This window comes from Thamnophis elegans, chromosome 1 (assembly GCF_009769535.1).
Source record: "Thamnophis elegans isolate rThaEle1 chromosome 1, rThaEle1.pri, whole genome shotgun sequence".
Lineage (NCBI taxonomy): Eukaryota > Metazoa > Chordata > Lepidosauria > Squamata > Colubridae > Thamnophis > Thamnophis elegans.
The window spans coordinates 172,084,808-172,098,039 of NC_045541.1; the positions used below are offsets into that span (position 1 = coordinate 172,084,808).

Sequence of the window (13,232 nt, forward strand, 5' to 3'; positions counted from 1 at the left end):
TTTAACTAAATAGAAGGAACTTTGTCCTTGTTATTTCCAATCCTGTCAATTTAAGTGTTCCATTTTATGTATGTATGTAGGTATGTATGTATGTAGGTATGTAGTCAGACCCCAACTTAGGTATTGGGCGCAGTTCTGGGAATCCTACCTGTATTTTAAAAAAGATGCAGAAAAACTGAAGAAAGGCACTATAAATATGGGACCATATCATACAAATGCAAATTTAATTTAATTTAAACTACAAAAGTTAAGGTTTGCAAAGGCTGAGATAGGAATATAATACAATTTTTCAAATATCTGAAAGTTTGTCTCACAAGTCAACTACAGCAGTTTTGTATTATTCGAAAATGCAGAATATAGAATAATAATTTTAAATTATAGGAAATGAGATTCTAGTTCAATGTTAGGAAAACATTACTAGCAGTTAACAGCAGTTAAAAAATGGACTCATCCAGAGAATACGTAGTCACCCTTTACTGAATATGTTCAAGCAGATACTGAGAAATTGAATGCCAGCAATGTTTTTCATTTGGATTGTACTTAGCAGGAGGTTGGACTCAACTGGCCTTCCTACTCTATAATTCAAGATTATTTTGTGGTTTAGTTGTAAGGAATATGCTTTACCTCCAAAAGAGCACATGTTTGGGATTCTTAGGTGAGAAAGAAATCTGGTACTATTTGAAAATACAATTATGGCTGAGCATGTTTGGAAACAGCTTAATATGTACACTTTTGCTAGAGAGATCCATTCAAATTTAACATATTCAGGACTATACTTTGAATTCATAAAACACAGCATGAATAATTTATATCATACATACATATTTCTTCATAACTCTTTATGCATTCTTCATCTAAAATGTTTGTAACCCTAATGGATCATGCCAATTTATCTTCCAAATATTTATTTTTATTTATTAAATTTGTTTGCCACCCGTTTTGTTTCAAAATTACTCTAGGCGGCTTAATTAAATATTCACCATTCCTCCAACTTTCTTCTGTTAACTTTTAAACTGTAAGTTTCTTAAGACAGTCCTTACCCTTGCTGTTGTTCATATAATTATGTTAAGTACCAGTAGCTGTTACTTAATGACCAGTTGCTTAACTATCATTTGAAGCGACATCAGATCCCGAAATTGAATTGAATTGCATTTTTGGGGGGCCAAGCGTGATTAGACATACAAGGAATTTTTCTACAGTACAGAAGCATTTAGTGCACATGCAAAGCAACAGAATAATAATTGTAATACCTGATAGGAATATAATCTAACGGTTGGGTTGGCAATATATAAATCATATAGCAATGAGGTTACCTGTTTGGTAATATGTACAAATATATTTGATTTAAAATACTAGAATTAATATGAGTCATGGGTGACTGTGAAAGAAATGCACAGAAATTTTTTGTAACCAACTGATAAACTTTCTACAGTATGTAAAGAAAGAGGATTTTTATGTTGTGTTTGTTTTGAAAAAAAAAATAAAAAAACTTTTTAATTTAAAAAAAAACAATGAGCCCTATCCAACAACCTAAAATTTAATGTGGAGAAAAGCAAGGTTTTACACTTAGGCAGGAAAAACCAAGGTACAAGTACAGATTAGGTGAAACCTGGCTCAAAACTAGTAACTGGACCTTGGAGTCCTAGTAGACAATCACTTAAACATGAGTCAGCAGTATGCTGCAGCAGCCAAAACACTAATATAAGCCTTGATTGTATAAACAGAAGCATAGAATCAAAATCATGTGAAGTATTAATACTGCTTTATAAAGCCTCAGCATAAGGCCACACCTGGAACACTGCATCCAGTTTTCGTCACCACATTACAAAAAAGATGTTGAGACTTTGGAAAAAGTGCAAAGAAGAGCAAGAACTGAGATGTTTAAAGGCCTGGAGACTAAAACATATGAAGAATGGTTGCAGGATTTGGGTATGGCTAATCTAGAGAAAAGGATTAAGGATGACATGATAGCAGTGTTCCAATATTTGAGAGGTTGCCACAAAGAGGAGGGGGTTATTTACCAAAGCATCTCTAGGCAGGAGCAGAAAGAATAGATGGAAGCTAATCATTGGGGAAGCAACCTGGAATTAAGGAGAAACCTCCTAACAGGACAATTAACCCAGTGGAACAGCTTGCCATCAGAAGTTGTGGGTGCTTTATCACTGGAGAGTTTTATGAAGAGACTGGACAATCACTTGTCTGAAATGGTATGGTCTCCTGCTTGAGCAGGGGTTTGGACTAGACAATCTCCAAGCTACCTTCCACCTCTATTCTAAAGATTGCACTTTTCAAACTCTGAGTACATAAAATATACCTCGTTTTAAAGGAAGCAGATGTAAAGATAGTGAAAAGGCACATAACACAAACTACATTCATCTTTGTATAAACAATTAGTTCCTTTGTTCCCTCCCATATCCTTACCCACAATTTAAATTTGTTCTGGAGAAAGAATAAGGAGGTTTTTATAACCATTCTGACTTTTTTGTTTTTCAGAAGTGTACAACTTATTTTTTTAAAGAGACTCAACTACATATAGCTAAAAATTTAAGGATTAATAACTGAAACCAGAAAGTTTTCTTTTGGGACTGATGGATAAACAATTGAGAAGAAGGAAAACTCTTGGTTTTATGACAACTGAAGCAAGACTATTAAAGGTGGAAATATTTGGCTTTACTCACAATGAAGAAAGTGAGGATAGATTTAATTAGAGACAAGGCAAGTTTAATACTGATTGGAAACCCTTTATTGACATTGTGTGAAACTAAAAAACCTGAAATTTTTGATTTGATGATTAGGGGAAAAATACAGATTATGGTTAAATTACAGGTAGTCCTCCATCTATGATCACATTAGAGCCCAAAATTTCTGTTGCTAAGTGAAACATTAGTGAAGTGAAGTTTACCCCATTTTCCGACTTTTGTTGCCATAGTTAAGTTAGTAACATAGTTGTTAAGTGAATCTGGTTTCCCCAGTCTTTGCTTTTCAAAAGGCTGCAGAAGCTGATCACATGATCCCAAGGCACTGCAAACGTCATAAATGAGTCAGTTGCCAAGTATCTGAATTTTGACCACATGGCCACAGGGATACAACAGTTCTAAACGTGAAAAATGGTGATAAGTCACTTTTTTAGCCTGTTTTAACTTTCAATCATCACTAAATGAACTGTTGTAAGTTATGGACTACCTGTAATTATTTTTTCCTATACAGTAAGAGGATATATTCATAACTGCTGCAAAAGAAAATCAGATGTCATTTCTTTATATTTCTTTTTTCTGCACTTTTGTTTTTTGTTTTTCTAATATTTTAATAAAGTTACATAATTTAAAAAAAACATGAAAAGGTATATCTCTAGCATCCTTTAAGAAGTCTTAGATCTCACTTAGAAAATGTTCTTTCTCATAAGAACATTACTTTAAGGTAATGGGTATGAAAATGAGTGAGAATTATTTCCAAATTTGGTGCCCCCAGAATGTCCCAGCTGAATAACCTGAAAAATAGGGCATTCTCATCACCTGAAGACCCATCCCTGTCATTGTATTTAAAAGGAAGGAAATGTCTCACTTCCAGAGCTATATTAGAAACAACTCAATGGGTGGGGATGTTGTTAACCATTCCTTGGATTTTACAGTTCTCATCCAGATTTGATCCAATGGTTATTTCACAGCCATTCACAGTAGAGATTGTATTCATTAAATGAAGAATTTGAATTCTCAAAACTACTGGAATTATATTTTTTTAAATCAAAGTATCTCTAAACTATTTTCTCCTGGAACCACTTAGGCTGATTTTTTAAAATAAGTTTATTTTGTCCATAAACATCATATTCCAGAAACAAGAAAAATGGCTTTATAACTACTGCCTTTTCTTCTTTTAAAGATTCCCCATTGAAACACAATATTCTCCCCCCCCCCCCAATTTATTCATTGTTCCTATGAAATCACCAGAATTCAAGCTTGACTCAAGGTAAATCTGTTTTACAAAGCTTATTTCTCAGTAACATGTTCTACATCAAATTCCTTGTATTCCTTGGATACATTCTCAACCCTTCTTTTCATTTTCCAAAGAATTTTTCAGTTAAGTCAACTCTGCCCAATTCCGTGTGTCTGTGTGTCCAAAATGCCCAATAGCCACAATTTCTATACTTCATGATGTGTACACCCAATTTTGCTCAACCATTAGTGCGCATATGGAGTACTTACCTTTCTTTCTCCCTTCATAGTTATTAGTGCTCCTAGCATTTCCATTCATGTTCCTGAATGTCATTTTGCTACCTGTCTTTTCTTCCAGGCAGATAAACTCCATCCCATTTTTCGTTCTAAATGCATGAAATATACTGGTACCTAAATAGCCCTAATCCTTACAAACTTTGATGCACTTGGAATACATTCACCATGAAAGCACAGGCAATTACCTCCCAAAAGACACTTTGCATTTAATGGCATCTCTTCCAACTATTCCCATGAGCTTCTTAAACTAGCTCTCAAGGGAGTTAACAGGAATAAGCCAGAAGATTAAATACAATTTTACCTTGCAAAAATACACTCTGGTGCTCCTTTATACAGTTTCCCCTAAACTTGCATATTCTTATGCAAAAGAAACAACCTGCTGTAATAAGCTTCCATTCCCTCTGCTAGAAATTAGATTTTGACTGAGATCAATCAGCTTCCTCTTTTCTCCTCAAATTATGCCAAAGTCAACTTTCAAACATTAATTTCTTCACAGACTACTGGCATATATTTCTTCATTGTCTTATCCTCAGCTTCTGCTAAAGTAGCTGTAAGGATAAAAAAAATCTCTCAATTTTTCATTATTTATCAGTCCTTATTTCTGTAATATTAATCCAATCAGATTTCCTTAATGGCGATTGTCCCAACGTACAATTACCAGCTCAATCAAAAATTAGCATATACAACATTCTCATTCATCTTCCTGAAGAAATGTTTAGTATCCCTTGAACTAAGACAATACTGGCAATTCTCCAGCCCATCACTAGCCCCTCCTCCATTGGTCAGGTAGGAAAAAATGATCCACCATCACAGCCAATCAGTGTGTCTTGTGCTGCCAGGACTTAGCACCTGAATTCTGTAACAAAGCTGCCTTTTTTTCCCCAGTCACTCTTTCTCTACAGCTCTTTTTCTTGGAGGACTGATTATGCAAAACAGGTCAACTGATTGGTTTTAGGTGTTGTCTTGACTAGATGAAATTATTCAGTATATTATTAGGGCTGATTTAAGGCAAGCTTAACTATTTATGGATTAGCTGACTGGATCAAATTATTCATTAACCCTCTCACTGACTCAGAAATTGAAGTTTTTTCTTCTTCTGGAATCTAGTATTAACATGCAACACAATGGAATCAACAGTTATTAAAAAAATCCTTTAATCTCTATTTCCACAATTTGGGCACAGTCCTGTAAATTCCCTTCATTCTGTATGAATACTCTAAAGCAATAGGTGAGCACGTTTAAGTTTTAAGCCACACACCCTATCAATTTTAAATTTCAGAGCTAAAGTATCCTCTTTTTGGTAATATGTTCTTAACTTTAAAAAATGGCAGACTACTACAAAAGAAGCAGTTGTTCGAACTAACCAGATATTTCTTTAAAATGCTTTTTACAAGCTGTTAAGAAAACAAGTAGTAACAAGTAGTGTTTAAATACTATAATTATTAAAACTTGCCTCAAGTCCCTCCAGACGGAGGTGGGGATTGCATATAAATAAAATTCCACCAATGTACATTTTTCTTTCACCAGACACTTTTTAAAACATCAAGCAGAAGAGTTATTTCTCAATATATCCATTACTGATCGAAGAGGGAAGAATACAGTATATCTCCCTTCCCTCTTCGAAGAGGTCAGAAAGTTAGGTCAGAAAAGTTTAGTTGCGCCTCTTTGCGCAACTAAACCCTCCCAATAGAAAATCCTAAAAAAAAAAAAGTACTAACCAAGGAACAATCAAACAAGCAGCCACTCAACTAAACTTCTGGCATCTGGACTGTAATTGTCCCCCAGCCACCAGTGGTAATCAGATAAGAGTCAAAAGACACCTATCTGAAAGTGTTTTAAGAAAAAGTTTTTTTTTTTAATCCAAGTTGAGCTTGACTCTCCTGGTGACTTCACTGAGAGTCTATATAATACAGAGGTTCCCAAACCTGGCAACTTTTAAGACTGGTGGACTTCAACTCCCAGAATTCTCCAGCCAGGAGAATTCTGGGAGTTGAAGTCCACTAGTTTTAAAGTTTGGGGACCTCTGATGTAGTCGTCCAAAAGTCTTAAAAGTTGGCAAGTTTGGGGACCTCTGATGTAGTAATTTCTTGTCAACAATATGGAAGTAGTTTGGCACCGCCTTCTTCCACGACGAATTCCCACCACCACCACCACCTTTTTCAATGTTCCAGCCCGAGGAGCATTTCCGGATGGTCGCCCATCCGAGCGCTAATTAAAGTCAACAAAAGTTGTCTGTTATGGGCCGAGGGGCCCAGACGCGCCGCGCTTTAAAATGAGTACCGTCATTCGAAATGTTTTCCCCCATCCCAAAATGTGTGTGTAACCCTCCCCCCGCCCCAAAACAACTTCAAGCCTCTTCCTCTCAGTGGAGAACCCCTCTCCCAACCCTGTCAATCACACGGCTTTCTTTCCCAGAGACATTGGGGGGGGGGGGGATCTAAACACCCGAGGGGAAACTCTTCCCCTTTGACGACGACGGTAGTAAGAAAAACAAACCCACCCCTCTCCCCCTCAGCCCCTATTCGGCGCTCCCTTTTCTCCCTCACTACCTCAAGTCGTCGACGCCGCCACCTCCTTCTTCTTCTCCAACTCACAGGGCCGGGCCGGGCCTGGCTGGGGGGGGATGGGGGAAGAGGAAAAGAGCGGCTCCCTCAGGTGGCCACTGACAGGAGGAGGAGGAGGAGGAGGACGACGCGGACGACTACAGGGGATGCCGTGAGGGGAGGGGTCACGAGCGGAGTACGCACGCGCGAGGGCCAGCCGCGAGAAGGGGGAGCGTTTTCAAGACGGAGGGGGGGAGGGAAAGGCGGGCAAGCAACTTCAGTCTCGCGCCCAGCCGACGCCCCGCCCCCTCTCCCCCTTCAATGATCTCCTCAGGCGCTTCCCTGCGTTTGGCTTGCCGAGCATCTGCGCACGCGCGGAGGCAGCGGACCGCCGGCACCTCTTTCTTTTTCTTCCTCCTCCTCCTCTTCTTCCTCCTCTTCGTCGTCTTCCGCGCTCCCATTTTGAAGCCACGCCTCTTCAGAGGTTCGCTCGCCCTCTTGGGTGCCACGCCTCTTCCTCCGCTGGGCTTGCGCGGAGACGCCTCCCCTCTCACGTATCTTTGAGGGTGCCCCGTCTGTCAAAACGCCTCCTTCCTCCTAAAAACGCTCCTTCTACGTCAGCCTTCCACTCATCAAGCCACGCCCTGTGCCTCGGAGTTCGTCCTTTCCTGGGCCACGCCCACCCTCTCCTTCCGAGCGCCGCCTCCGCAACTGAGCGCCTCCATCTTCTTGCGCCTGGTACAAAGCAACGCCCGCTTGGCTCGCCTTCACTTTGATTCGCCAACTTCGTTGACAACCGAAAGTTATTCCACCAATGAAAAGTTTCGGAGGGTGACGAGGAGCCAATGAAGGGTAACAGGCGGGATATGAACCATCAGAACCTCGCCAGGATTGCTATAATCTGAATTCACCTCATTTCATTTTACCTCTCTTTGCCTGTCACTACTACTGTAGATGGTTCCAAATTATCATCGACCTTAAAACTATAACAAAAAGAACTCCAAACGACTTTTCAAAAGGGAAGAGGAAAATATAATTCCCTCCGGTTATAATGCTTAAATTGAAGTGCTAAAAGTGTCATTGGAGGTGTTCTAAACTCATTTCATACTGCTGAGATTGACTGTAAAAAGAGATGGTAGCTAGCTCACCAGGAAACATGCAATACTAGCAGTGTGCAAAAATAACAACTTCCATCATTACTAAAACCATCTTCTACCATACAGGTAGTCTTCAACTTACAACAGTTCATTTAATTACCAAAGTTACAACTGCACCAAAAAAAGGTGACGTAGGACCATTTTTCACACATATGACAGTTTCACACAAATGTAAAGCATGTGATCTACATTTGGATGCTTGTCAACTAACTCACATTTATGACAGTTGCAGTGTCCTAGAGCCATGATAGGATCCTCTTTTGCAATCTTCTGACAAGCAAAGTCAAAGGGGAAGCTAGATTCATTTAACAGCCGTGTTAATAATTTAAGAATTGCAGTGATTCCCTTAACAAATTTCTCACTTATGACTACAACTGAGCCAAAATTTGTTGCTAAGTTGAGGACTACCTGTATCATCTCAAAACGCAAAGAAACTGATGAGAATTTGAAGTAATGGAATTCCTGCTGAATTGTGGTGAGTGACAGATGTTTGGTCATAAAAAGGGATCAAGCCACCATAGCTTTGTGCCATGGTTACTACAAAATTATTCTCCAGGATGAAAGTACCAGACTTCTCCATGCATTTCTGGAAAATGAGCAGGCAGCTGGCAATCATTCTACAAAAGAATCTGAGTTTATCAACATTGCACTGATAGGTGAATATTTATGGAGACAAAGCAGCAACAAGGATGGAGAAAAGCCCAAAAGTCACAAGTTCCTTGTGCATGTTGCATTCTTTTAAGTTCCCAACTGAAAGCCGGAATAAGATTTTAAGGAAAACAACATAAACTTACTCGCCTAAAAAGATGCCGCTCTTCTCCATAAAAGATTGGATAACAAAAGCAAAAACAAAACAAAACCCATTACTGTATTCTCAGGAAATTTAAGTTGACCCATAAAGGGAAATTATTTGAGGAAGAAAAACTAGTCCTTTTATAACATAGAAACTCACTTAATACAAGTTTCACTTACTCACAGAAATTTCGGGCTCAATTGTGGCCGTAAATCAAGGACTACCTGTACTTGTTTCACTTTTTTTTAATTGCTGTCAAGTTTATATCATTAAATGCAAAGAAGTAATGATAGCATCCTGAGACTATTTTATTTCCTCTCCCCTGCATAATTTGGGAATACTATTTTTTTCAACTACTAAAATATGTATACAAAAAGTATGTATGCAAATCTTGATCAGGCCAAGTGATAGGGGGGGGGGAAACCCAAAAACAAATTATGGGCACAAGATTAGCATTTTAGATCCATTCTAATTAGGAGTACATTTTTCTTTCTTTTTCCTCCTCTACTTTTGCATATCTGTACAACTAGATTGTAAAAATATTTTAAAGATGAAGTTCTACATAGCTGTTGCCTTTAAATGGCCTACATACAACACTAGGTGGAATTAAAGATACTTCCCACAGATATTTTCTCACCTGGGATTAGGAAGAAAATTGAGCCTGAAAACAAGACAAAACTCTACTTCCCCCTGTACATTTTTTTATGTTTACACATTATTGTTAAGAAAGATTAAACACTTTTTTGGAAAAAAGGCTAAAAGACAAAACTGTACAAATTTACTAAAACACATTTTAAGTACATAAAAAAACTTTCATAAAGAGTGTTAATGAACAGCTGCAGGTGTCTCAGAAGTGTGAACAGCAAAAACTCACACACGTGTTGGCAGACTCCACATTTCAACTGTGCAAAATCACAAGTTCAGTGATCTAATCGCCCACCCTCTATGAGCTAAAATGCAGATTTCTAGGAAGATGGGACAGTGTGTATCCAGGGGTATATTCTTTGGGAAGGGGCTGAGAAGGAAATGAGGTATGTGTATTTTAACAAAGACAGCCTGCCTTAGCATCCTGAAAGTTAGATTCAATCTATTGGGACCATTTCAGATCAAGCCTCTTAGGTCTGCCCAGGTTTATTAGTAAGGATGCATGTCTAGCATCTTTATGGTTAAGAAATATTTGTTACTTTTTGGTTTTATATAGGAAAGGAAGCCTTTCCTAAATACGAATCTTGACTGTAAATGCATTAGTCATTCTGTTCTGGAGGCTGAACACTGCTTAGGAAGAGCGGGGGAAACAATCTGTTAATTGGAAAATATATAGCTTCTGTCCCTCAACTATATATGGAGAAAAGAGCCTAGGAATATGGATATCAGACATCCCTGAATTAAGAACTGGAAGAATAAATCCATTTTCACCCAAGATTTATATATATAAAAAAAGCTTCTAGCTTTCTGACTTATTTATTTACATCTAGTTTAAAGATGCAGTGGGAAAATTGGGAGAATCAGCTCATTCTAAAGGGTAAAATTATTATACAAATCCAACTGCTTCTCGACACCTTCCCTACCAACCCAAGCCTATATTTTTGGCACTCCAGAGTTTTTTAAAAAAATCCTAAATAGATGCGAGGGGGGCCCTTGCAGGGCTTTTTTTTTTAAAAAAAAAAAATCCAAAACATGGAGCAAATCACACCCAATGTATTCTTCAGGAGTAAGTAAATGTTCAGTCTATGCCCGTGATGGCGAACCTATGGCATGCGTGCCACAGGTGGCAGAGGCAGAGCCATTTCTGAGGGCTTATGGTTGCCCTGTCAGCTCAAGTGCACATGCATGTGCTGGCCAGCTGATTTCGGCTGTGATTTACGGCCATTTTTTGCCCTCGGGAAGCTTCCTTTTCCGGAAGGCGAAAAACAACCCAATGCACAAACCGGACGTTTGGGAACGGACTTCTGGTTTGCATGTTGCGCTGTTTTTTGCCTTCCGGAGGGAGAAAAATGGCCCAATGGGCAACCCAGAAGTCAGTTCCCGAACTTCCAGTTTTCATATTGGGCCGTTTTTTGCCCTCCAGAGGGCAAAAACGGACCTACTTTGGCCCACCGGAAGTCAGAAAACGGGCTGTTTCTGGCCTTCGGAGGGCCTCTGGGGGGCGGGTGAGGCTGTTTTCGCCCTCCCCAGGCTCCAAGAAAACCGTGCACGCATTTGCGAGGCAGTGGGGGTGTCACATGCGGGGCACGGCATGGGGGGCATTAAATTATGGGGGTGGGTATGCGTGGGTGCCCGATTGCAAGCGCACGTGTTTTTGGCACCCGAGGCGAAAAGGGTTTGCCATCGCTGGTTTATGCTGACATGAAATAACATGTTGTTATTCTCTGAAGGGGGGGAGGGGGGAGTCTGCCTTTTGCCAAGGTCTGTTAAGGAATGGTATAAACAGACCTATCTTCCAAATAATAGACAAAATTAAAGTTTCAGAATTCCAGCTCTTCCTCTTTTAGTATTTTTAGATACTGCTTATCCTGTACTTTCCTTCCCCTATTTCTCTCCAGGTACATTACAAACAACTTTTCTTTTTTACACATCAGCCTACTTCAGAAAGGAACTGATTGCATTATTCCTGAAAATATCAAGAGCGCATGAGTAGGGGATATTGGTTATAATTTTTGGATGATAAATAGTGCTAAAAAATCCATAATTAAGAACTCACTGAGCTACCGTAGTAACAAGATAAACTATCTCCTTTTAAAATTGATACACCACACCACACTAGAAGCAGGGTTGTGTCCCTGCCTTAAAAGTAAGATAATAATTTAAAAAAATAATTGGAAAAGCTGGATTCTAATATAACATGATTTATGCAGTCACTTGCATAATTGTTTTGCATAATCCTTCCAAATTAGGTACTTTGCATAATATATGATCATTTTGCTAACCACGGGAAGGCTAAGGGCACAGAATTCCTACCGCAATCATTGGAAACCTTGTTTAAGCTTCCCATTCTGAGTCCATGATATGGGACTCATATTTCAAATGTATCTTTGCAGCTATTAGGAGCTAAACGCTTTCTTATTAAAAGATCCTGAATGCTGTGATTCTCACAAGCTGAATTCTGCACCAGAATACAACTTTCTACATTCTAATTTAAGAGTCTTGGAAGACCCGTCTCTAGCCTGATCTCAAACAAATCATACAAATCCAGATCAGGCCAGCTTGTTTTTCCAAGCCACCATTTGTCCTTATTTCCAACCCAAGAGTTGAAAAGAGAGGTGAAGTCGTCGCCTTCCCAAAAGAAAAGAAAAAAAATGAAAAATCATGATTTTTACCCAGATGGATAATATGTCTTGTGAAGAAAAGAAAAAAAATCCAAAAGATTACCCTGGAGAAAAAGCATGCACCTTTTAAGGAACCAAACAGGCACTTAAAACACCGACAGAGGCTGGTTACCATAAGCTTTGCTCCAATATGAATTATCTGAAGAATTATTCTGAAGAATGCAGAGCCCAAGTGCCCTAAAGTGACATAAGGAAGGCAACGCCTCCCACATGAGTTCTTTCCATGATAAGGTAAGCAAAGGGAGCAGGTGTTTGCCAATCTTAGTAATTTTATAATGTCTGGACTTCAATTCCCAGACATTATCTGGCCAGCCATTCCCTAACCAGGGAATTCTGGGAATTGAAATCCCACATATCTTGGGAGTCACTAAGGTTGAAACACATGAAAACAGAGACAGAACATGTACTGCCAGAGAATGGGGCCTATGCTGTTTAGATGCACCGACTATAGGTATTTTTAGAGCAAGTGTGCTCAAGAAGCAAATCTAGCAGCCTGGATAATACAAAGGGCAATAGAGCCTTCATAAAAATATAGGCACATGGCATTTTCAGGGGCAGTTTTAATTAGCAAGGAAGCAGGCATGGCTTTCTCTATTCCATCCCAACCTCCCTATACCTTCATTATACGGGCTGATTTCTTTCTCTTTTAAATAAATCTCATTGGGAGGGGCCCTTGTTTCATCCACGTCACGTAAAACCAAATTCTGAAAAATAGGAAGGGCTGCCTCTTACAACCCTGCGCGTTTACTTACATTAGACATTCCTGCAACCTAGGTGATCCATACACACACACACACACACACACTCACAAACCTTAAAAAAGAGCTCAGAATGGCCGTGCCAAATTGTGGGTCTAGGAAAAAGGTCACCTCAATGCCATCTCCTAGAGGGCTTTGTAGAAGTGTTCTCTGCCCATTGTTTTTTTTTTTTTTGTTAAAATAAAAAAAAGCCAAGTGTATAAAATGATTTCCGTCTTCTTCCCAAGTGAAGACAGTCGATTCACAATAGACTGGCCAGGCTGGTGGTAGGTCCATTTTGTGCCTGAAACTGTACTGGTGGGGGCCCATCTGTCCACTGCAGGCAGAGAGAGAGAAAAAACAAAGAAGTAGATGGCGTTTATTGACTGATGCGTGGTGATTCAGCTGATAATGTAACGCTGCTTTTAAAACAAACATCAAGTTTTAAAG

The 13,232-nt window shown here is 39.2% G+C and overlaps 2 protein-coding genes across 2 annotated transcripts in view; both read right to left on the reverse strand.

Annotated features, from left to right (window-relative positions):
- Nucleotides 1–7,331, reverse strand: part of GATAD2A (GATA zinc finger domain containing 2A) — a 123,878-nt gene extending 116,547 nt beyond the window's left edge. Inside the window, exon 1 of the mRNA XM_032214013.1 lies at nt 6,776–7,331. The gene's annotated coding sequence lies outside the window, so the exon portion shown is untranslated. The remainder of the gene's footprint in view (nt 1–6,775) is intronic.
- A 3,902-nt stretch (nt 7,332–11,233) lies between these two features.
- The window catches only part of MAU2 (MAU2 sister chromatid cohesion factor), a 32,868-nt gene continuing 30,869 nt past the window's right edge, over nt 11,234–13,232 (reverse strand). The window contains exon 19 of the mRNA XM_032214531.1: nt 11,234–13,119. Coding sequence (XP_032070422.1) covers nt 13,045–13,119 — 75 coding nt within the window. The 3' untranslated portion in view covers nt 11,234–13,044. The remainder of the gene's footprint in view (nt 13,120–13,232) is intronic.